The 25,145-nt window shown below is 41.4% G+C and overlaps 4 protein-coding genes, 1 long non-coding RNA gene and 5 pseudogenes across 11 annotated transcripts; 5 read left to right on the top strand and 5 right to left on the bottom strand.

Moving 5' to 3' along the window:
• Positions 1-865: 865 nt before the first annotated feature.
• LOC311019232 (histone H2B pseudogene) lies at positions 866-1,956 on the top strand (annotated as a pseudogene). Its single transcript has one exon. The product of its transcript is annotated as a histone H2B pseudogene (transcript).
• A 784-nt stretch (positions 1,957-2,740) lies between these two features.
• LOC311019233 (histone H4) lies at positions 2,741-3,071 on the top strand (the record flags this gene model as incomplete). The annotated part of the gene is made up of 1 exon (XM_084018510.1): positions 2,741-3,071. The coding sequence occupies one exon, from the start codon at positions 2,741-2,743 to the stop codon at positions 3,050-3,052; it is 312 nt and encodes a 103-aa protein (XP_083874636.1). The 3' UTR covers positions 3,053-3,071.
• Positions 3,072-4,945: 1,874 nt separating this feature from the next.
• Positions 4,946-5,578, bottom strand: LOC311019230 (histone H1 pseudogene; annotated as a pseudogene). The gene has a single exon. The product of its transcript is annotated as a histone H1 pseudogene (transcript).
• A 2,311-nt stretch (positions 5,579-7,889) lies between these two features.
• Positions 7,890-8,205, bottom strand: LOC311019234 (histone H4; the record flags this gene model as incomplete). The annotated part of the gene is made up of 1 exon (XM_084018511.1): positions 7,890-8,205. The coding sequence occupies one exon, from the start codon at positions 8,203-8,205 to the stop codon at positions 7,894-7,896; it is 312 nt and encodes a 103-aa protein (XP_083874637.1). The 3' UTR covers positions 7,890-7,893.
• Positions 8,206-11,034: 2,829 nt separating this feature from the next.
• On the bottom strand, positions 11,035-11,500 carry LOC311018163 (histone H3.2). The gene has a single exon (XM_084016980.1). The coding sequence runs from the start codon at positions 11,459-11,461 to the stop codon at positions 11,051-11,053; it is 411 nt and encodes a 136-aa protein (XP_083873106.1). The 5' UTR covers positions 11,462-11,500; the 3' UTR covers positions 11,035-11,050.
• Positions 11,501-11,769: 269 nt separating this feature from the next.
• Positions 11,770-12,231, top strand: LOC311018322 (histone H2A pseudogene; annotated as a pseudogene). The gene has a single exon. The product of its transcript is annotated as a histone H2A pseudogene (transcript).
• A 2,974-nt stretch (positions 12,232-15,205) lies between these two features.
• LOC311018662 (histone H4) lies at positions 15,206-15,530 on the top strand (the record flags this gene model as incomplete). Its single annotated transcript, XM_084017682.1, has 1 exon — positions 15,206-15,530. The coding sequence occupies exon 1, from the start codon at positions 15,219-15,221 to the stop codon at positions 15,528-15,530; it is 312 nt and encodes a 103-aa protein (XP_083873808.1). The 5' UTR covers positions 15,206-15,218.
• A 1,484-nt stretch (positions 15,531-17,014) lies between these two features.
• On the bottom strand, positions 17,015-18,000 carry LOC311018682. Of its 2 annotated transcripts, XR_014597745.1 has the most exons (4): positions 17,904-18,000; positions 17,638-17,820; positions 17,241-17,329; positions 17,015-17,144 (listed from the first exon to the last, which is right to left on the bottom strand). It is a non-coding gene; the product is annotated as an uncharacterized lncRNA (long non-coding RNA). The 2 variants fall into 2 exon arrangements; XR_014597746.1 differs by having other exon boundaries at positions 17,638-17,994.
• A 3,841-nt stretch (positions 18,001-21,841) lies between these two features.
• Positions 21,842-22,537, top strand: LOC311018636 (histone H1 pseudogene; annotated as a pseudogene). The gene has a single exon. The product of its transcript is annotated as a histone H1 pseudogene (transcript).
• Positions 22,538-24,555: 2,018 nt separating this feature from the next.
• Positions 24,556-25,062, bottom strand: LOC311018648 (histone H2A pseudogene; annotated as a pseudogene). Its single transcript has one exon. The product of its transcript is annotated as a histone H2A pseudogene (transcript).
• Between the last annotated feature and the right edge of the window lie 83 nt (positions 25,063-25,145).

The raw sequence follows: 25,145 nt of genomic DNA, 5'->3' as shown, positions 1-25,145 counted from the left end.
AGACAACACAATCCCTGTTAAAATAACATTTCACTATTTTCCAACCAGATTCAAATGAAGACCGTTTCACTTTCATAGTTCCATACACCATAGACTGGTCTCTTCTGTAGTCATTTGTCCACCTTTTTTATTTATTTACTCTTTTGGTATTTATTCTCTACAATACTAAATTTGTTTAAATAAACTTAAAGTAACCACATCATTCAGGGAAAATCTGATTTCAAAAGGACTAAATATTCACTTTGACCATAAATCTAAACTCGCTTACTGGAATATGTGAAATTATGTTTTTAGCAATATTTACAAATTGTTGAATATATAATTTTTATTTTTTCATTGGATAACTGCTGTTGGATGTGATGATCATACAGCATATGTATATAATTAATTTGTAATACTTATAAAGAGAAATTGGTATTTAGCATATATACCCATGTGAGTAAAGCACAACTTAAAAGTGGATAATTGTAGATATAGCCATTAAATTCTAAGTAAAAAGCGAGAACTGTGTATGAACATATATCAGCACAATGTATAGTCTTCATGGTGGTTTTTTTTTCCTGTAGATAGTTTTTTTTTTCAGCTCGTATATCAAGCTACTGAGTTTTCAAATTGTTGTATTTTACCCAGCAGGTAAAGACGCTTTTACTTAATCATCTAAGTACTTCTTCCACAAATCCTCAACTTCCAGGTTGTGAAGCGCTGCTGGTCGACTTTTCTTCCGGTTCTACAATGGTCACTTTTTGGGCGGGCAGAGGCGCTCAGAGGCCAACCAATCGCGTGAGAGCAACAGCACAGTGATATTTGCATCAAGCGGAAAGAAAAGGAGGAGACTGTGCCTCGTCTCCTCACTCCGCTCCAGGAAACGTCTCTACAGCCAAACATGCCGGCAGAACCAACCGTGAAAGCGCCCAAGAAGGGCTCCAAGAAAGCCGTCTCCAAGACCGCCACTAAGACCGGCAAGAAGAGGAGAAAGTCCAGGAAGGAGAGCTACGCCATCTACGTGTACAAGGTGATGAAGCAGGTCCACCCCGACACCGGCATCTCCTCCAAGGCCATGGGCATCATGAACTCCTTCGTGAGCGACATCTTTGAACGCATCGCCGGTGAGGCCTCCCGTCTGGCTCACTACAACAAGCGCTCCACCATCACTTCCAGGGAGATCCAGACCGCCGTCCGCCTGCTGCTGCCCGGGGAGCTGGCTAAGCACGCCGTGTCTGAGGGCACCAAGGCCGTCACCAAGTACACCAGCTCCAAGTAAACGTACTGCTGTTGAACCAACAACCCAAAGGCTCTTTTAAGAGCCACACACTTCTTCTAAAGACGTTTCCTAATTACATATTTCACAGACCTTAAAAGTTGAGCCGCCTAATACATTAAGTACATTAATGGTAACGTTTTATGTTGAGCTAATGCTAGCTAGCTTTGTAGCTTCTTCGCTAGCTTGCTACCGGTCATGCTGAGCTAATGCTACTGTATTGCTGACGCACTAACTCGCTTTGTGTCTGCAGTAATCCTTATTTTACTTATTTCGGTAAGTCATTTCTGCTCTCTGAGCAGTTGTACAGAAAGTTTAACATCACTGTCATTGTCTGCTTTTTATACCAGTTGGGCTTTATTAATTGTGTTTACATATGTTATTGCATGAAACCTCCGAAGCCTAGCTTTGTAAATTACAATGTGTTATGTTGCCTTTCATGGACTAATAGCATTCCATATCATTCATAGTGAAGGGTTTATTATTAATAAAATGGGATTTCTATTCAGAAATGGTTTAATGTTCATAAATGAATGCTTATTTCATGCTGGTTTTGAATCATTATTAAAAGTAATGTAAATATTTTTGTATAGATAAAAATAAAATAGCTCTCAGGAAGTCGAACATAATATTCCCACTATACGATCACATGTTATGGTATGAATGTTGCATTAATGGCAAAGAATGAAAGCCGGAGACCTGAACGCTTGCATTGTGTGCTGCTGCTTTTTATACCATATTAAAGAGTAAACCAGAGTGAGAACCTGTGTAGCGCTGACGTTCTCCTTACACCACACACGGACAGTCTGTAACACTATGATGACAACATATATAATAATAATGCGATAAACAATTAAGTAATCTATCCATCTAATATTTAATATAATATATTCAATCTAATATATTATATATAATCAGAGTTCAGAGTTGCTTCTTGGGCAATAAATATACTCCCCGTCGGGGAATCGAACCCCGGTCTTCCGCGTGACAGGCGGAGATACTGTCCACTATACTAACGAGGAAGTGCGACACACGGGGTCACTATTATCCTTATAAGGCATGAATTACGCTGTTATTACTGCATTTGTGTTGTTTGGTGTTACGTAGTTTAAGAGTGGATTTACGTCCGATGACCCCAACTATCATGTTTGGCAGCATATTGTGTTCCAAAATTACAAATGATCATGTTCGTCTAAGTGCTGTGCCGTCGTTTTGACAAATGTACTTATTGTAAGTCGCTTTGGACAAAAGCGTCTGCTAAATGACCTAAATGTAAATGTAAATGTAAATGTCCACCGGCACCGACGGGGGCAGAATCCTGGGGGTTTGGAGTGGTGGGAGGTCCTCCATCTCTCCGAGAACGTCATTGGTGGCGACAGTATGCGGTAATGCACTGTTTTCCACCACGTCCTCAGGCAGGAGTTATAAAGCGAGGAGCCTGGCTGTGAAAGGCATTCAGTTGATTTACTTTGACCAGTGAAAATGAGTGGAAGAGGCAAAGGCGGTAAGGGACTCGGTAAAGGAGGCGCCAAGCGTCACCGTAAAGTCCTCCGTGATAACATCCAGGGAATCACCAAGCCCGCTATCCGCCGTCTGGCTCGCCGTGGCGGAGTGAAGCGTATCTCCGGTCTGATCTACGAGGAGACCCGCGGCGTGTTGAAGGTCTTCCTGGAGAACGTCATCCGTGACGCCGTCACCTACACCGAGCACGCCAAGAGGAAGACCGTCACCGCCATGGATGTGGTCTACGCTCTGAAGAGGCAGGGACGCACCCTGTACGGCTTCGGTGGATAAACACGACCCGCTACTTAAACAAGACCAAAGGCCCTTTTAAGGGCCAAACACTCCACTTAAAGAGCTCCTTTCCTTTTTGTATATCCGTTTTTGAGGAAATTATTAGTGGCGCGTGTTCTATGGGACGACATTCCAGATACTAGTGTTGCAATTGACTTGTTAAAGGATTCTGAATGTTTATTTATTCATTTCGGGCATGTCTGTTAACTCATCATAATCATCACACTGTTCAAATAATACAACACACATGGCCGAACGGGAACGCGGGAGAAGCCGAGGCTTATCTGGTCCCGCCCCCATTACCCACAGGATAAAATCGTCATATCTTGTTTTTAGCCTTTTCCATTTGACATAACATGTTCTTTTACTTGTGACATTTGACATAACATGTTATAGCAGTAGGTGGTACAGAGAGCTGTACTCCCTGACGTACAACTGACATCGGACCATACAAGTTTCTCAGGTTCAACTTATTGTTTGGGTACAGAATGTTCATTAGTTATGCTCCCATCCCGACACAACACCATGTCTGCTTATTCGTGCCTCAGACCTTTTTCAACTCTCATGCAATAATCTGTCAACGGTTGAATTTACATACTTTTTCTTGAAGACACTTAGTGTTGCTGATTTTTTTTACTTCTTCTAACACATTCCATTGTCTAACGCCTGTGACCGATCAGGAAAAGGATTTTAACGTAGTTCGTACCTTCCTTTGCCTGAAAATCATGTCCCCTCTGAGATTGTGTCTCTCTCTGTGTATGAAGAGTTTTTGCAGGTTCTGGGGGAGAGTTCTGTTTGATGCTTTGTACATCATTTGTACTGTGCGATCGTTTATTAAGTCATATAGTTTGAGTATTTTCGATTCGATAAATAACTGATAGGTGTGTGCCCTGTAGTTGGCGTAGTGTAAGATTCTCAAGGCTGTAAGATTAACAAGGGCTGTGTGGAGCCTTTATATGTGTGTCCCCACACCTCTGCACAGTATTGCAGGTGCGGAGAGACTAGTGCGCAGTATAACAGAAGAAGTGCTTTTTGGTTTAGTATTTTTTGTACTTTCCAAAGTATGGACACACTCCTGGCCAACTTCCTTTTTAATTGTGTTATGTGTGGCTTCCAACTTAACATGTCATCGATAATCACTCCCAGAACCTTATTCTCACGGACCCTCTCAATATTAACTCCGTTTACTTGAATGTTGGGACTGTTGTTGCAGCCTCTTTTCCCATATAGCATGTATTTAGTTTTCCCAAGATTTAGTGATAATTTATTTATATTAAACCACACTTGAAGTTTAGCCATTTCCTGATTTACGGTTTCCACAAGTTGGTTCAAGTCACTCCCCGAACAGAAAATATTTGTGTCATCCGTGAATAATATTAATTTCAGAGTATTTGACACTTTATATATATCATTTATGTATAGTATAAACAGCTTTGGACCCAGAACTGACCCCTGTGGGACCCCACAGACTATGTCCAAGCTAGTCGATGTGCTATCATTTATTTTGACATATTGGGATTTATTGTGTAGATAGCTCTTGACCCACTGCAGTGCTACACCTTGGGTTGCAATTGGGTGTGAGTCTTGACAGCAAGTCTAATGCAGAATAATAACTAATGACATGGAAATTAGTTGAAAATAAACAGGATAGTTATTTATGGACAGTGTGGTGGCCTTTAAAGTTGGGTTTATAGAATATATGTAGCCGAGACATTTTATACTAGTAAATTATATATGGGTGTACTTGGAAATATATTCCTACATTCTAAGGTAGGATGTCTTAATGCTATGTAATGACAATAGAATAAGCAGGAAAACGCTCTTTATGGACGGTGTGGTGGCTCTTAAAAGAGCCTTTTTGTCGGAGCGTTGGTCCACCAGACTGAGAACAGCTTACTTCTTCTTGGGTGCTGCTTTCTTCGCTTTGGGCTTGGCAACCCTCTTAGCGGGGGACTTCTTGGCAGCAGCGGCCTTTTTCACCACCTTCTTGGGGCTCTTGGTAGCTTTCTTGGGGCTCTTAGTGGCCTTCTTTGGGCTCTTGGGGGCGGGTTTCTTGGCAGCTACGGGCTTCTTCGCCTTCTTCGGGGATTTCTTAGCGACTGCCGGCTTCTTCGCTGCCGCCGCCTTGGGCTTCTTGGCCGCTGCGGGTTTCTTGGCTGCGGCCTTCTTGGGTTTAACAACGGCTTTCTTCTCCGGCTTCTCGGCGACCTTCTTGTTCATCTTGAAGGAGCCGGAGGCGCCGGTCCCCTTGGTCTGGACCAGAGTCTCCTTAGCGACCAGAGCCTTGATGGCGGTCTTGACGCGGGAGTTGTTCTTCTCCACATCGTAGCCTCCGGCAGCCAGAGCCTTCTTGACGGCGGCCAGAGACACGCCGCTCCGCTCCTTGGACGCGGCCACAGCTTTGACGATGAGGTCGGCGACGCCGGGACCAGCCGGCCTCGGCTTGGTCACCTTCTTCTTGGCGGCTTTTGCCGGCGCGACGGCTGGAGCTGGAGCTTCTTCTGCCATTTTCTATTAGAGTTGTGTTTCTACGAACGAGAACGAGAGTCTGACCGGAATGTTGGATTCTCCGGGGCTGGGGGCTGGACTTAAACACACCATGAGAACCGTGGAGACTCAACCCGGCCCGTGGCTGCTCTGTGCGGTCTGAAAGTCGGCTCACTTGTGTTTCTCTTCACCGATAAAAGAGTGAAAACTAAACGTGGGAGAAGAGCTGAAGGCTGACAGTGAAGGGAGCCGATAGCAGACTTGTGTCTCTTCATATTAAAGTCATGTAGAGATCTGATGCTCTCTGCTTTTAGTTTGGGGAGCCTCCAAACCTCACCTACTCACCGCCATAAGCAGCACTCTTCACTGACTTTTCCCACTTCTTTCTCTCCTAAAATGATTTAAGATCAACCTGAGCTCCATCAAAACCTGTTTCCCAGCTGGTCCACATGTTTGTTCAGGGACTCGATGTAAAAACATCCATCTAATGTTGATTATTTTGTCATAAAATGAAGTTATTCCGGGAGCAGCAAACACACTGATGCTGGTCGAGGCTTCTGGTGCAGTTTACTCAGACTTCCTATCAGAGCTGCTCATTTTGACTGTGAACATCTCCTCTTCTGATCAATGCGTTTAATATAAATAGTTAATTATTCTACTGTTATTGACAAAAGAAACACTGACTAATTAACATAATTTGTCTGGGGAAGCTGCAAGTAGCTTTGAATGTAGTATCACTGGTTCATTGAAACACATGGTGCAGAATTCAAGTTTTAATTCATGTCATTATGAAACAGGGATCCACAATGAGATGCATTCGTAGTCCATTTATGAAACACGGGGAAAAAACACATTTGATAAAACAATAACAATTATAGAGAATTCGAGAATTTTCATTAAAGGTCAAACACATATTTATGTTTTATGATCAAAACCTTAAATATAAAGTTCATCATTCTACTGTTAATGGTTTAAAAAAACACTGACTAATAAACATCACTCGTCTGAGAAAACAGCAGTGGCTTTGAATGCAGTATCACTGGTTCATAGAAACACATGTCGGTGCAGAATTCAAGGATTGGTTGTCATTATGAAACAGGGATGCAGCTGTAGTCCACTTATGATACACAAGAAAAACTAGACACGTTTATTGAACAATAGCAATTATGTCAAAATGTCAAACAGCAGCTATTTTATATATTATTTAAGTATTTTATGTATTATTATGTATGATTATAAATCACTGAAAACTTTTATGTTCACCATAGCCTTCTGCTAAATCTTTTAACGTTTGCACTGTTTTTTATTATTGCAAATATGTTTTTATTCTCCTTGTCTTTCTGTAATTAATTTAAATTTTGCCTTAATATTCTATTAATTTTTTCACTTTATTGTATGACATGTTATGATGTGAAGCACTCTGAGTCTGCCTTGTGTATGAAAGGTGCTACACGAATAAAGTTTTCTTGCCTTGCCTATTATGCAGATATTCAAAGTCTGGACTTCCTTCAAAAATCTGAGCATCACAAAGATGTTTGTTTTAACTGAATAAATCAGGCTTTTTGTTGTTATAGAAACACAAAGGATTCAATTCCACATTATGTACTTTTCAATATATATATATATATATATATATATATATATATATATATATATATATATATATATTTATATATATATATATATATTTATATATATATATATTTATATTTATATATATATATATATTTATATTTATATTTATATATATATATATTTATATATTTATATATTTATATTTATATATATATATATATATATATATATATATATATATATATATATATATATAAAATGGTAAATTAAAATACTGGTTTTAACTATAATGTAGTCAAAGTGAGAGCCAAAGTAAGCATCAACATGAATTAGTATATGGAAATATGATCAAATATGAGATGACTAGATTATGATGACTAGATCATACCAAGTTTTTAGTTTTACACATGAATTACTTATATACAACCATCCAAGGCCATGGTCTGAATTGTTTTAATATATAAACTGATGAGAGCTGTGTCACATCACTAAGGTTATTCATTTTGTCCCAATTGATATTTAACAGATGACCGGTCCCTGTGTCCAATTACATTATAATTCTGCAGCCTGAACATTGTTTCATAATACAACGCGTTTTACCACCTCATGTATATGCATATATAGTACAACATGTTTAAAATAAAGCCATACATACACCAGAATATCAAGTTATTCTGTACATTGCTTCATAGAGCAGGAAATAAACGGAAATAAGCTCTTTAAGTGGAGTGTTTGGCCCTTAAAAGGGCCTTTGGTCGTGTTTAAGTAGCGGGTCGTGTTTATCCACCGAATCCGTACAGGGTGCGTCCCTGCCTCTTCAGAGCGTAGACCACATCCATGGCGGTGACGGTCTTCCTCTTGGCGTGCTCGGTGTAGGTGACGGCGTCACGGATGACGTTCTCCAGGAAGACCTTCAACACGCCGCGGGTCTCCTCGTAGATCAGACCGGAGATACGCTTCACTCCGCCACGGCGAGCCAGACGGCGGATAGCGGGCTTGGTGATTCCCTGGATGTTATCACGGAGGACTTTACGGTGACGCTTGGCGCCTCCTTTACCGAGTCCCTTACCGCCTTTGCCTCTTCCACTCATTTTCACTGGTCAATGTAGACAATGATTCAGACCGCTGGTCTCCCTTCTTTTTAAATCCTGCCAGAGGACGTGATTGAAAGAGAGGCAGGACAGCTTTCTTTAGATTTTTATGGCGGTGGATAATTAACTCGTTGGTATATTAGCGCCCCCTACTGCCAACAGTATTAGTCGGTCTCTTGATTACAGTCCAGTATAATATCAGTGGCAGCTGTCCTCTATGTAAAATACAATTATATAGTCTGGTTTTGCATCCCTCTTGGTCAGTTTGAGTTCAAATTAAACAAAACATATGAAATGATCAGTCATGTCTGTATTTGAGATGATTGATTGTTCATCAACTGACTGAGCCGCTGTCTCCTTGTCCTAAATTCACAGTGACAGCAAAAATCATTGACTTTTTTTATTTATTTATAACCTTTATTTAAACTCGGGAATATATTGAGGAGCAATCTCATTTGCAATATAGCCGAGATAAAAACACAAAACATTTTTGGACAAGACAAAACATTTGAAAAATACATAAGAAAATCTGAAATATAAGAGTAAAGTGACACAGAATAATGAAGACAGAGAAATCTAGTTAAAAACAGGAGCAGTTAGAAGTAAAAAAAAGACGCAGTTATGGATTTAAATTGTCCCAATGATAAGAGTGTGGTAAGTTTCAGGTGGTTTTGCAGAGTGTTCCAGGTTGCAGGTGCACAGATTTTCCCAATTTGGTGACGACAGAGGGAACCTGCAGTGTGATCCAGTCCTTTGAGCGTGTATGATGGAGACTTGCATTGAAAGACACTAAAGAATTGATGTAGGATGGTAAGAGACCAGTGAGAGCTTTAAAAACAAATAAAATACAATGTCTATCACGCCTGTCAGAAAGCGAGGTCACAGTGATGAGTGTTGTAGTTGTCACCTGTAATAAATCTCAGGGCTGAATGATATACAGTGTCAAGTGGGTGTAGAGTTGCAGCTGATGCATGCATGTATAAAATGTCTCCATAATCTAAAACTGACATAAAAGTTGCCTCAATAAGTTTCTTCCTGCAAGGGATGATTTGTTTCTGTAAAAGAAACCTATTTTTTGTCATAGTTTTGTCACCAGATTTGACACATGATGTTTGAAAGTAAGTTTGTCATCGATCCAAATTCCAAGATATTTGTACTCAGAGACTCTTTCAATAGTTGTAACATTATTAGTGGAGATAATTTGATTATTGGAAGTGATATTTTTTGATTTGGTGAAAAGCATAAATTTGGTTTTACCTGCATTAAGAACTAGTTTATGCTTATTGAGAGCAACTTGTAAGTCGTTAAAACAGTGCTGAAGAGATTCAATTGCAGAGGTTACAGAGTCAGAAATACAATACAAAATAGTGTCATCCACATAGAGATGAATGTTACAGCCAGTGACAGCCGTTACAATGTCATTAATATACAAGGAGAATAGAGCAGGTCCAAGGATTGATCCTTGAGGTACACCTTTCCTAATATGAATAAAGTCTGACTTAATATTTCCGATAGTCATGCATTGCTGTCTGTCTGTGAGGTAACTATGGAACCATTTAAAAGATATTTTATCAAAACCGATATTGGGAAGTTTGGTTAAGAGCAGTTCATGATCAACTGTATCGAAGGCCTTTGAGAGGTTATTGGCTCATTTATTTACCGGTTGAGTCGTCGTCATTCCACACTCATTGAACTTCACGATTAAATGGGGACAACCAGTAGGCTACAGCATGTCATTATTAACCAGCAGTCAGTGATGGTCAAACTTTTCTATTAAATATATATATTTACCCTTTAATATTCAAAGGGTAAATGTTATTTTGTGAAACTGCAGGTCGAGAATAAGAGACACTTTCAGCTGGCAATTTACAAGAAATGACATCATATTAATATAATTTGCTCTACCTTCCAAAGAGTGAATTTCAAAAACATTTTACAGAGCTTAAACATTGTCCTTCATCTTATTAGATATTGCAAAACATGCATTTCCAATATGATATTATACAGCAGTCAATTACAATGTTGTTTTAATTATGTAGTTATTCATCTTGGTGTCTCAATAACAAAACGTCCAGATGGGATTAAATCCACAACAGACAGACATTTATCTAGTTATGGGAAGATTCGGTTACAGGTACAATTTAGAGGACACACGTACTGATTATTTTGAAATTGACAACTTTAAATCTAATAATTTCTTCCCAGCTATTCATAAACATTCAACTTATTTATCAATGGTTCGTAACTTCTTTAGAATTGAGTTTAAGCCGTGTTTTAGATGACAACTAAAAATCTCTTCTTGTGTTTTCAACTCCTTGTTCCAATGTTGGATTCAAAAAGATAGATCTCACTAATGTTCGAAGTGTTGGCTGTAGAAGAATGAGCCTCTTCATGAGATTCATGTGAAGGAGATTGGGCCCTTAGGGTACTCATGAACTGTGAACCAGTGACCTTTTATAGTTTCACTCAATGGCTTTGGCACAATTCTCAAATGATAGGGTGTATTTTCCAGACATTCAAAGATTAGATAAGACCAGGTTTATAGAGTATCGTTTTAAACTTTGCATACAATTAGACACAAATACGTATCCTGTATCATATATTTAAAAAAAATAGTGTAATCAATTGTGAACCAGAAGTGTTGGAGAAATAAATTACCATTTTAATAAATTGTGTTCATTTGTATTCAATATTGAGGATCAGAACAGTCTGTAGGCAGTTGTTTTACTAGGTAAAAAGTGGACCTGGTGTCTAGTATTAATGTTTTCAGCATAGGAATGTGATCTCTAGAGAAGAGTGAGGTGGCTCTTAAAAGAGCCGTTGTGTTGGTTTAACAGCAGACAGGTTAAGCTCGCTCTCCGCGGATGCGACGGGCCAGCTGGATGTCCTTGGGCATGATGGTGACCCTCTTGGCGTGGATGGCGCACAGGTTGGTGTCCTCGAACAGGCCGACCAGGTAAGCCTCGCTGGACTCCTGCAGAGCCATAACAGCGGAGCTCTGGAAGCGCAGGTCGGTCTTGAAGTCCTGAGCGATCTCTCTGACCAGACGCTGGAAGGGCAGCTTGCGGATCAGCAGCTCGGTGGATTTCTGGTAGCGACGGATCTCCCTGAGAGCGACGGTACCGGGCCTGTAACGGTGAGGCTTCTTCACGCCGCCGGTGGCCGGGGCGCTCTTACGGGCAGCCTTGGTGGCCAGCTGCTTCCTGGGGGCTTTGCCGCCGGTGGATTTACGGGCCGTCTGCTTGGTTCTAGCCATGACTTCTTCTTTCTCTGGTCGGGAGAAATATACGATGAACGGAGAGACTCGCTGCTCTTAAACTGTGGGACCGGCTGTGAAACGGTGACGCTGTTCAGACCTCCGGCTCCTGATTGGTGGAGGGCTCCTCGTGGAGCTCAGCGCCGCCTCGAGGAGCGACCCACCGCCCCAATCTCAGCAGCTCATTGGCGGGAAGTCTTTCCAAACTCTCCGCCTAAACTCAGAGTGGAAGCCTCTTTCCTGATTGGTCTGTCACTGTCACGAACAGGCTCGCGCGCTCAGCGGACACATAAAAGAGAGATTCGCCGGTAGAGCGACACATTCTTTGAGTCCCGACTCCAGAAAGCATCTAATAATGAGTGGAAGAGGCAAAACCGGCGGAAAGGCCAGGGCGAAGGCCAAGACCCGCTCCTCCCGCGCTGGGCTCCAGTTCCCGGTCGGCCGTGTCCACAGACATCTCCGTAAAGGGAACTATGCTCAGCGTGTTGGTGCCGGAGCCCCCGTCTACCTGGCGGCGGTGCTGGAGTACCTGACCGCTGAGATCCTGGAGTTGGCTGGAAACGCTGCCCGCGACAACAAGAAGACCCGAATCATCCCCCGTCACCTGCAGCTGGCTGTCCGCAACGACGAGGAGCTCAACAAGCTGCTGGGCGGAGTGACCATCGCTCAGGGCGGCGTGCTGCCCAACATCCAGGCTGTTCTGCTGCCCAAGAAGACCGAGAAGGCCGCCAAGTCCAAGTAAACCTGGAGACCTGCTGACTGCTGGAAACCAGAACCCAAAACGGCTCTTTTAAGAGCCAAACACTTTCTCTTAAAGAGCTAATTCCTATCATGAAATATAATAGTTGTAATGAATAATTGTATTACAAGTATGTCACCTGTAGACTGTACATTTATAATTTTTTTTATTATTAAGTGTGTATTAAGTGTATTTATTGGCCTTTGATAGACTTTATTCATGGAACACTGCCCCCCCCCCCCCCCCCTATTTTGGAGACTATATTGATTTACCCCTTATAGATGAACTAAGCAGTTCAGAAGTAGCCATTTTAGTTCCCAATTGGGACCCATGGAGAAACTCCTACACCAAGCTGTTTTAACATTCAGTTGAATTACTCTCACTTCTATTCATTACATTTAGAGATCCATAATAGCATTTTTCCTAGTCACAATGATAAGAAAATGTATCCACAACAACATTGTAACTAGTAAGAATTATCAGATTTTGCCAACTCAAAATTCAGTTTACGGTATTTTAACATCTTTAAAAGCTGTAAGTTGCTGTTTTTACATTTACATTTACATTAGATATGATATACATATGCATGTTGTAGGTTGGAAAATGCTACATGTTTTTGTTTGAACAGTTTGTTATTTCATTTTTTTTATTATTAAAATCTGATCCAACAGTTAATCTCTATTTACAGTGTTGACATCAAGTCATACTTGAAATCGCCAATAGAGGGCACTCTTGCTCGGATTCTGATTTTCCATAGTATACAGAATTGAACCAAATGATTAGGCTACTTGAAATCCAAAGTGGCCATGGGATTGAAGTTGATCCTTATGAAATGATGTATTCCAACGGCTCCGAAGACGGCGACGTCTTTGGTTCAGCACGAGGATGCGTTGTATCGCTGCCAAAGTTTTGCCACCGTTCACAACCATCACCGGCGTCCATTTATGACATTTTTTAATTGTTTGACAATGTGCCAATTTCCCAAATTGCTTGCAGGATTGTGCATGCCTTGACTTTGAAACTGTAATATACCTAGGCTACTTTTGAGGTTGAGGTAAAGCTTAGCCTTGTGATGAAATGCATGCGTATTTTATTTTTATTTTCTTCTTGAATGACTTAAAACCACTGGTGAAACACAACACTGACAATGTGCAGTTCCATGCACAACGGGGATTTCTGGATTACTGTACAGTGGCGGCGACTAGCGTCAGGAGCTGAAACATCACTACGGTAGAGCTAAGAAGGCTCTAAGAGTGCTCCAGACCACTCTTACCAACGTATGACGTACGAAAGAGATTCGTAGCAAAGAACGTTTCGCGAAATGTTAAGTAGGAACTCTAAGTAGGGGTTACGAATGACGTAGCGTTAAGAAGGCTTTAAGAAGGCTTTGGGAAACTGGGCCCTGGCCAGTATACATTCACATACAATGTAGTAATTACAGTTTTACGTCTCCAAAACATTGTTGTTTGACGACAACAAGCAAAATGCTTGTAAGTTATTTACTTACAGCAGCCAGTTATCCAAAACAGTTAATGTACATAATGTCAACACTAGAAAATACTAAAATACTCACATAGAAAACCATATTTTAAGAAAGAAAATTAGTATATCTATTATATATTCAATAAGTAATCTCAAATAGTTTGAATCCACGTTTTCTACTGTTAGACAATGTTCGATTGTTGGACTGTTTTGTGTGCATTTTCTAATCATTTGTTTAAATTTTGAATTCAAATATAACATAAACATTATATATATATATATAATATATATAATATATATATATATAACATGAAATATGTTATTTATCTTTACAGACAACTAACATCGTAATGTCTAATGACTACTGCAACTCTCTCATGGCTGGACTCCCAGCCTAGCCGACTAAACCTTGTCTTCAATCTACCCAAATTCTCCCATGTGACCCCCCTCCACCTTGACCTCCACTGACTCCCTGTTGCAGCACGCATCCAATTCAAGATGATGGCACTAGCCTTCAAGGCCATCAATGGAACGGCACCCATCTACCTTCAAACACTGGTCAAACCACACGCCCCGAAGCGAGCACTTCGCTCCTCTACCTCAGCTGGCCGGCTGGTACCACCATCGCTGAAATCAAACAAATGTCGCTCAGCAAAGTCCAGACTCTTCTCTGTTCTGGCGCCTCAGTGGTGGAAAGAACTCCTGACTAATGTCAGGACAGCAGAGTAATTTGCCATCTTCCGAAAAAGGCTCAAGACTCACCTGTTCAGACTTCACCTCGACTCTGCATAGCATGATCCCCCCCCCCCCAAAAAAAGCACTTCTATGATCTTACCTATAGCACTTTGATCATAGCACTGTTGTTCATAAGGTATGTTTGCTGAACAGCTAATACTTTCCGTTTGTTTCCAAATATCACTAATGCCTAAATTTGCCTCAAGGAGCTTTTGACCTTATTATACCTGTGATGCTGGTGGTAATATCCGGTACTGGACCCGAACCTTGTGTAAAAAAGTGGGAATTATCTAAACATTAGTTCAGTGCTTCCGAAACTCTTCTCAACATGTTTCTTCTCTGATTTGATGTATTGCATTATTTTTTAACTGTGCCCCCCAGTCACGGAAATCACCATATGAGTAGTGTGCATTACAGTTTGCACACTGTAGGTAAGTTTGGAAATGACAATGTGTTTATTAATAGTACCAATCGATCTGTCTGGGGACTGATCTGAGGACTGTATTGTATGTGCCTGATTTGTCTACATAGAGGAACATCATCAATTGATAAACATATTTTTCACTTTTGTTTGGCTATAAGCAACAAACCTCAGGAGACACACTCCCTGATTAATGCTGTTGGCCAGTAGGGGCGCTTATGTACCATCGAGTTAATTATTTACCACCATGGAAATACAAAGAAGACGTAAAGCCGGAGAAACTCCCCGCCCCTGGTTTCCACCACGTCCTCAGACATGATTTAAATATCAGGGAGCACACAGCATCCAACCATCCAGTTGAAAAACTTTGACTAGTGAAAATGAGTGGAAGAGGCAAAGGCGGTAAGGGACTCGGTAAAGGAGGCGCCAAGCGTCACCGTAAAGTCCTCCGTGATAACATCCAGGGAATCACCAAGCCCGCTATCCGCCGTCTGGCTCGCCGTGGCGGAGTGAAGCGTATCTCCGGTCTGATCTACGAGGAGACCCGCGGCGTGTTGAAGGTCTTCCTGGAGAACGTCATCCGTGACGCCGTCACTTACACCGAGCACGCCAAGAGGAAGACCGTCACCGCCATGGATGTGGTCTACGCTCTGAAGAGGCAGGGACGCACCCTGTACGGCTTCGGTGGATAAACACGACCCGCTACTTAAACAAGACCAAAGGCCCTTTTAAGGGCCAAACACTCATTCACCTCAAAGAGCGCATTACCTCGAGGAAGCTTTATTTATTTTTATGGGAATGTGTTAAATCCCTGTTTTACTTTTGTACAAAGAAAAATGTTACTCGTTTCTTTTCTCTCTTGGAACATGTTAATATATGTGAATTAACCAGGAATGAGATGGTAAAATACATGTACTATGGAACATTGTTCCAGTAACTAGTGATACAGGCTGCAGAATAATACTGTATTTGGACAACGATTTTGAATAACCATCTCTTAAAGAAAGATTTGGACAAAATTAATACTAAATTAGTAGCCAAATTAATTTAAATCGAAGTGATATGACACAATGCAACACATTTTGGTCACTAAGAACATTTCAATGATGCATTAATTAACTTGCTGTGAAAGATGAATATGTGGGATATTCCACACAGTGTAGAGTATACACTCAACAGGTTTTAATTTCAATCATTTTGCTGATGAAAAATCACAATAAGGCCACAGCTAAATATTGTCCATTGAAACGTATGTTATGTGGAATTGAATCCTTTGTGTTCCATAACAACAAAAAAGCCTAATTTATCTATTTAAAACAAAAATCTTTGTGATGCTCAGATCTATGAAGGAAGTCCTGACTTGGAATATCAGCATAATACATAAAATAACTAGTGTTTCACCTTAAAATCCTTGAATTCTGCAAGTACATGTGTTTCAATGAACCAGTGGTACTGTATTCAAAACCACTGCTGTTTTCCCAGACAAGTGATGTTTATTATATTTCAGACCGCACAGAGCCAAGTGTATCCGTCTGGGCCTGCAAGAGGGAGGCGTGTCGAGTAGTAGGCACTGTAGGAGGCGTGTCGCGTAATGACGTCACTACGCGACACAAGATAATTAACAGACAGGAATTCATGAGCTAAATGTCAGTGCTTATGTGGGAGTAAGAGCGTAATGTGTAGATATATATATAAATAAATAAATATATATATATATATATAAATAAAAGTAGTGGCCTACATAACAAAATTAAAATAATGTGATGACAATAACTTTTATTATTCCTTAATGGGGAATTCATTTGTGAATCTCTCCATTCTGTAGGTTACTGAGCAGTGTTGCTCCCTTGCTTTCTCTCTTGATATCAGCAGGGATCATCAGCAGCATTCTCCTGGAGCTTGAGTTGCTGGCCCTCTCGCCCTCTCTCCTACCTGCAACACCTCTTGGGCTTTGTTTGGTATTCTGATTTCCTTTATTTCACCCTACAACACACACACTACTGTACTCATGCACTCACAGCACTGATCATAGACCATAACTTTCTTTGTCATGGTCGTTTTGTGACAAGTAGCAATTCATCTCAACTATATTTGGTCTGTCAAACGTATTTGTAGTGAAGAAGAGATCTATTTAAAAAAAACCAAACCAAAACATTTCAAGGCTCATTTTTTTTAAATTTTATAGCCTGCTCAGAAATGCCTCAGAGGAGAGGGCTTCTTCCAGTTTCTCCTTGTAAATTTGGAGCTTCTTTGCTCCCTCCTTGGACATGTGCCCCACCAGGGCTTCGGCCATCACATTTAACTCACTGTCAAAAAAGAACAATAAAGGTTTTCAATTACATGTTACATCACACATTGATGTGTCATGTGTCTATCATCAATTCTTTACATATTAATCTTACCACGGTTGATATTGAGGTCCCATTCGGAATCTCGCCACAGCCTCTGGCACTGTTATGTTGAATTTCTCCGCCAGGGTCTGAATCGTTGCCTTGGCAGGATGATTGACATTTGTTAACTTAAATGAAAAAGTCACTGATCTGAATGTAGCCTCATGTTGTGTCCAGTTTGCAATTATTTTTCCTTTTGTCAAATCTTACACTGTAAGAGGCACTGTAAGTAATATTCTAAAAATGGGGGTCTGAATGCTCTCAAAATTTTAACATCACACATCTGCGTTGTTCTATTTCAAGGTTCTTTCAAATACAAGTGTGAAATGTGATGTGAAAAACACCTATCTACAATATTAAACAGTGCCAATATTAATAATTTAACGTAAATTAACAAATCATGTCATACTTCAGGTAGGAGGACATCTAAAATGTACGCAACCCAGTCCTCTTGTTCTGTGGCTTTTGGCGTTGCCCTCACGACCTCATATAAAAATGAGAAGGCCTCATCCAGGCTCTCATTTTCAAAGTGCAGTGTTGGCCTCTCCTCCCTGTGTTTCCATTGTGGGACAAGCTCCCCAGTTAAAATTGCCTGAAAACAAACATGGTGATGGTCCATATTGATAGTATGGTATGGTAGTACTGGTAATAATCTCTTCATGCTGATATACTTACCTCAATATGTTTCCTAACTGAGGAGCTTGTCTTCATGCAGCCAATAAGGTCCTCACACAGGAGGTTTCTGTCTCTCTCGGCTTCTTTAACAGCTTCCTGAAATTTCAAAATATATTATATATTATATATCGTTCTGTTTATACACTTATATTTAATAATATGGATAAATATAGCCTTACTTCCTTAGTCCATCGCTAAACACAATTATTATATACATTAATCGATGAATTAATTAAATTACACGTACACTTACAGTCTGCATATGTTCGGCCATTCAGACTAGTCAAGTTTTACGGCGGAACTGGTTTACTTCCTGTTTTGTTATCCGTTTTGGCGGTCTCATTTTACATCTCGCGTGGTTCAACGTGACTTTCCCGTGTGGAGGGGGCGTGTCGCGTAGTGACGTCACTACGCGACACGCCTCTACGCGAAACGCCTCCCTCTTGCAGGCCGCAGACAGACCCCTCTCCACAGAGCAACCGCGGGCCGGGTTGAGTCTCCACGGTTCTCATGGTGTGTTTAAGTCCAGCCCCCAGCCCCGGAGAATCCAACTAACCCAATCTACCTGTCAAACATGATTCCACTTGCCAATAAGCCACCACCCCCTGGAAAACCAACCAACCCCTCCAGCCTGCACCCCAGAGACAGCACTCATCTTGTTCATCTCCGAGATGACCTGAAAAAACTGGCCATGGACGACACTAAAATTGAAGAAGTCATCAAAAGCATCAGGAAACACACAAACTACAGTTCATGAACAAAACCTTCCCACCAAGAACACCACACCGGTTTTTCCACCATAATTCTCATCATGACACTCTGCACCTTTTTAAATCTAAACATCAGGGGAATGAGAGGAAATAAAGAAGAACTAATCCAACTGCTAAATGACAAAAACATCTCTGTAGCTTCCATAAACGAAACACTTTTATCAACCAAATCACGGATCAATATTCCCGGATACTTTATCATCAGAAAAGAGCGACAGACAGGACATGGAGGAGGAGTAGCCATCTTAATCAAGAAAAACATTGAATACAGTGAAATGGATTTTGGTCTCACATCAGAAGAACTCAACGGAAACAAATATGTTGCAATAAAAATGAAAACCCACTTAAATCACTCCATCACAGTCATCAGCATCTATTGTCCCCCGGGAATAAAACCCTCTGCAAACCTGTTACAAGCTGTATCCACCTCCAGCCACACCCTCATCATGGGAGACTTCAATGCCAAACACGTTGATTTCTACTGTAATAAAACAAACACAAGTGGCAGAATACTCAAACAGATCCTCACTGACACCAACTTAACAATCATCAATACAAATGAACCCACTTACATATCTCCATCAACTGGCAACTCGGATATCCTGGACCTCATTATATGCTCCCCGGACCTGGCTTCCAAACTCCATGAGTTCTCCACCACCAGCCACCTCTCCAGCGACCACCTACCTGTCCTCACCACATTCTCTTTTCAGCTACAAGCCTTCAACAAGAACAAACACAACTACAAAACAGCAGACTGGGAAAAATACAGATCAAACATTGAAGACAAACTGAAGAACATCACTCTCATCACCACCCCTCAACACCTGGACCAACAAGCATCACTTCTAAGTCAAATTCTCACCCAAGCCAGAGAGGAAACCATATCCCTACAATCTGCAAAACCACCGAAACAGACATTACCTGCTCACCTCCTCCAACTCATCAGGCACAAAAGGAAGCTGCGACGAGATTTCATCAGGTTCAGGTCACCCCACATCAAAACTGAACTAAATAGACTGCAAAGCACTATCAAAACACAACTCACCCTCCACCGACAGAGAACATGGAACACATTCTACAGAAAACTCGACCAAGACACAAACCCCCGGACATTCTGGCAAAAAATAAAGAACCTAAACGGAGACCCAGAGACCAATAACACACCACCACTCAAATCATCAGGAACAATAATCAATAACAACACCGAAAAGGCCACACTCTTCCGAAAACACCTGGAAAACATTCACTCTTGTCCAACAGACCCCCATTTTGACAATGAGTGGAAAGATCTGGTTGATAATGAAATAGCAAAACACAACATAAAACAGACAAACACTGCCAACTTCACTACAGAGCACCAACCCCTCATAAAACCAGTCACCATGCCGGAAATACAACTGCGCCTAAAGAAAATGAAAAACAAAGCACCAGGAGAAGATAATGTCGACACCACACTAATAAAACAAGCACCAGCCACCTACCTTCAGCACCTTGGACAACTCTTCTCCACCTGCCTCTCCACTGGTCATTTCCCCTCACCATGGAAAGTTGCATTAGTCATCATGATTCATAAACCCGGAAAAGATCCACACAACACCACAAGTTACCGCCCCATAAGCCTTCTCAGCCACATAGGGAAATTATTTGAAAGAATCCTCACCTCACGTCTCACCAACCACATCGACTCAATGGGCCTCCTGGGAATTCACCAAGCCGGTTTCAGGAAAGGGAGAGCAACCACAGACAACATTCTCAGACTATCAGAAGACATCCACAGAAACTTCAACAAAAAAGAAATAACCCTGGCAATATTCTTCGACATTGAAAAAGCATTCGACAAAGTATGGCACAACGGACTCAAATACAGACTACTGGACACCAACCTCAAACTGCCACAACCCACCCAATCCATCATTTCAAGCTTTCTGGATAACCGTCAAATCAAAGTTAAAGTTGCTTCCACCATCTCAACATCTTTCACCCCCCAAGCAGGAGTTCCACAGGGTGCAGTTTTGAGCCCACTATTATTCCTCATATACATTTCTGACATCTACTACCCCCCAGCCACCATAGCCAAAGTCTCACAGTTTGCAGATGACCTCTGTTACTGGTCCAGCTCAAAACGCCCACACCTAGCAGCTAAGAAACTCCAAACATGCATCGTTGAAATAGAAACCTGGACAAACATGTGGAGAATCAAACTGAACCCTGTTAAGACCCAATGCATCCTCTTCACCAAAAACCCACACCTGCAGACCAACAACATCAACTTGTCACTCAACAATCACCAAATCAATACCAGCAAAGACGCAACGTTCCTCGGTGTAACATTCCAAAACAATATGACCTGGACCAAACACATCAATAACCTGGAACAAAAAGCAAACAACAGACTCAACCACCTCAAAGCCCTCTGTGGAAAACATGGCGCATCACCATCAACAGTCATTAAAGTTTACCTGGCATACATCAGACCACTCTTTGAATACTCCGTCCCTGCCTGGATCACCCTCTCCGACAACCAGCTACAACGACTACAAGTCATTCAAAACAAAGCACTGAAACTGGCTCACAGACTCCCATCTTACATCAGCAACCATTACATCCACACCATAACTGGCATTCAGACTGTCAGAAAGAGACACCAAGTCATAGCACGGAAATACATGAGAACAGCAATAAACAACCCTTCACTCCAGAAAACCATACAGGAAGCACACACCATAGTTGATACCCCCATGTCATTCATGCTGCAGCTGGCCAAAGACCCCCACTTACAGACCCCCCAAAGCTCCCAGAACTGAATTAATGAACTTGTAGATCACTTCTCCTAACATCACACGCAAACACACACACACACACACACACACACACACACACACACACACACACACACACACACACACACACAGTAATGTAAATAATATGCACACACGGTGTTTGGTTTATTGTTATTTTTATTTGTTTATTTGTGCCTTGGTCTTCATGTGTTAAAACCTCACGAGTACTTTGCCTCCTCCCACCTCTCCGCCCCCCTCCTGACATCAAAAATTATGGGTAGAAAAGGGCACAAGCCCTGAGCTATCCCTCCAGGATCATGACTCTTTAGCCTTAGAGAATCCAACAGTCCGGTCAGACTCTCGTTCTCCTTCGTAGAAACACAACTCTAATAGAAAATGGCAGAAGAAGCTCCAGCTCCAGCCGTCGCGCCGGCAAAAGCCGCCAAGAAGAAGGTGACCAAGCCGAGGCCGGCTGGTCCCGGCGTCGCCGACCTCATCGTCAAAGCTGTGGCCGCGTCCAAGGAGCGGAGCGGCGTGTCTCTGGCCGCCGTCAAGAAGGCTCTGGCTGCCGGAGGCTACGATGTGGAGAAGAACAACTCCCGCGTTAAGACCGCCATCAAGGCTCTGGTCGCTAAGGAGACTCTGGTCCAGACCAAGGGGACCGGCGCCTCCGGCTCCTTCAAGATGAACAAGAAGGTCGCCGAGAAGCCGGAGAAGAAAGCCGTTGCTAAACCCAAGAAGGCCGCAGCCAAGAAACCCGCAGGGGCCAAGAAGCCCAAGGCGGCGGCAGCGAAGAAGCCGGCAGTCGCTAAGAAATCCCAGAAGAAGGCGAAGAAGCCCGTAGCTGCCAAGAAACCCGCCGCTAAGAGCCCCAAGAAGGCCACTAAGAGCCCCAAGAAAGCTACCAAGAGCCCCAAGAAGGTGGTGAAAAAGGCCGCTGCAGCCAAGAAGTCCCCCGCTAAGAAGGTTGCCAAGCCCAAAGCGAAGAAAGCAGCACCCAAGAAGAAGTAAGCTGTTCTCAGTCTGGTGGACCAGCGCTCCGACAAAAAGGCTCTTTTAAGAGCCACCACACCGTCCATAAAGAGCTATCCTATTCTTATATTGTTTTATTATTATTATTATTATTATTATTATTATTATTATTATAACCTTTTATTTAACCAGGTTTGTCCCATTGAGATCCAAGATATCTTTTGCAAGAGAGACCTGGCCAAGAATGTAAAGGCAGCATGTACAAACACATCATCACATTAATCATGGACAAAAAAGAAAAACAATAAGAATACAAATAGCAATTGAATTTTCAAGAGAATTTACAACATCGGTCAAACATTTGCAATCAAATAAAACATTTACACTCCTGAAGCCTGGATGTAATGGAATTTATCAAGGACTTAAATACATTGAGAGTTACCAGATTTTGGAGTTTGAGCTCTGACTGCAAATTGTTCCATGTACTCGGAGCAGAAAATCTAAAAGCTTTCTTCCCCATTTCTGTTCTGACCTTAGGAACAGTAAAATGATAAACGTCCTGAGAGCGGAGACTATAGGTACTACTATTAAAAAATTAAAAGGGATGATACATCGTTACATTAACATTAAGACTGTGTACTATTACTTTAAATGGAGGAATGCATTTTTAAATCCATACATGTAAAAATACTTTAGCTCAATCTACTAGTATAAAATGTGACAGCGACTTTATATCGACAGTGTATGTTTTTATAAACCCAGCTTTATATCTATATCTATATATATATTGTATTTTTAATTGGTCAACAAAGAACTAATAATAAGACATTCTCAACATTGTCATATTTAATATTGGCTTAATTCCTGCACCTTACCAACACCATACTACTCCATTAAGATGATTATATTACTTTACTATGTATAGATGTAAAATTAGAGGAGGTAACTACAAAGGAGTAACCATACATATATCTTAAATGTGAGGCCGTTTTGTGCAAAAGGCCATTTTCTAATTATCATATTGTGTATACTTTGCCCAGTGACAGAGCATATAAACGGCCTTTGCTGTAGCTGTAAAGTTGCTTTAAGTGGTGATATGAGACATTCAATCACAAAATGAATCTCAAGTGAATGTAAAAAATGTATATCCCTGGAAGTCTTTACATCCATTTAGTCAGAAAGCTGAGAAACTGGTATAATAGCACAACAGTATAAAACCAAATGTTTAAATTTAACTCCAAAGACTAAAACCTTTCTATTATACTTGTTTCTTTTATTTTTGTATTTGTCCAGCTTTTCATGAAAAAGTGTTTTTGAGTATCGATAAAAGCACTACGTCCTATGAATTATTTTCATATAAACATATTATACAGTCAAAATATAATTTTCAAAACATACATTCCATAAAAATATATATTTAGTAAATAAAAAATATACTTTAAAGTACAAAAAAACAGAAAAAGTTTCAGTGATAGTTATCGACTGATATTTATCTTTGATGTCAAGGAAAAGAACATATTGAATTGGATTTGTTATGATTATAATCTTGAGGACAATGGTTTCATCCTGTTCTTGACTGTTCTTATTTTTTTTGTTCTTGAAAATGGTTTTCATTTTGAAAGCTTTTGATTAACAAACAAACAATACATTTGACATTGCTATGTAAATGTGGAGGACATATCCATCCATGTTGAAAATGTTTATAAATTAAATAACAAAACTCAAACACATACACCTGTAGTCCACAGTTGTGTGTAGGGGGGTTCCTGGGTCAAGTACCAAACGTACATTTCCTGTTATTGTTGCTATAGTTAACCTTCTAAATTTTTATTTATTTTGAAGGAAACGGATGTCCCAAACACAGTTTTAATGGGGATGAGTGTCTCCCTGGGATTTGGTTAAACTGTAAGGTAGTAGAAAACATGTTTCCCTGTTGAAGTCTTCATGTTGTTTATTTTCTATTGGATCGATAATATACTGTCAACCACGTCATGCAGCAAGCCTTTCAGCATGGACATGGTCATACCATTGTCATACTAATCAATGCGTTTTAGTAGTGAGAGGAATGAGCTCTTTTTGAGAAAGTGTTTGGCTCTTAAAAGAGCCGTTTGGGGTTCTGGTTTCCAGCAGTCAGCAGGTCTCCAGGTTTACTTGGACTTGGCGGCCTTCTCGGTCTTCTTGGGCAGCAGAACAGCCTGGATGTTGGGCAGCACGCCGCCCTGAGCGATGGTCACTCCGCCCAGCAGCTTGTTGAGCTCCTCGTCGTTGCGGACAGCCAGCTGCAGGTGACGGGGGATGATTCGGGTCTTCTTGTTGTCGCGGGCAGCGTTTCCAGCCAACTCCAGGATCTCAGCGGTCAGGTACTCCAGCACCGCCGCCAGGTAGACGGGGGCTCCGGCACCAACACGCTGAGCATAGTTCCCTTTACGGAGATGTCTGTGGACACGGCCGACCGGGAACTGGAGCCCAGCGCGGGAGGAGCGGGTCTTGGCCTTCGCCCTGGCCTTTCCGCCGGTTTTGCCTCTTCCACTCATTATTAGATGCTTTCTGGAGTCGGGACTCAAAGAATGTGTCGCTCTACCGGCGAATCTCTCTTTTATGTGTCCGCTGAGCGCGCGAGCCTGTTCGTGACAGTGACAGACCAATCAGGAAAGAGGCTTCCACTCTGAGTTTAGGCGGAGAGTTTGAAAAGACTTCCCGCCAATGAGCTGCTGAGA

Source organism: Eutrigla gurnardus (genome assembly GCF_963514095.1).
Source record: "Eutrigla gurnardus genome assembly, chromosome: 9".
In the NCBI taxonomy this organism is placed as follows: Eukaryota; Metazoa; Chordata; class Actinopteri; order Perciformes; family Triglidae; genus Eutrigla; species Eutrigla gurnardus.
Note: the sequence above shows the minus strand (reverse complement) of the source record. Positions and strands in the feature narration are given on the sequence as shown.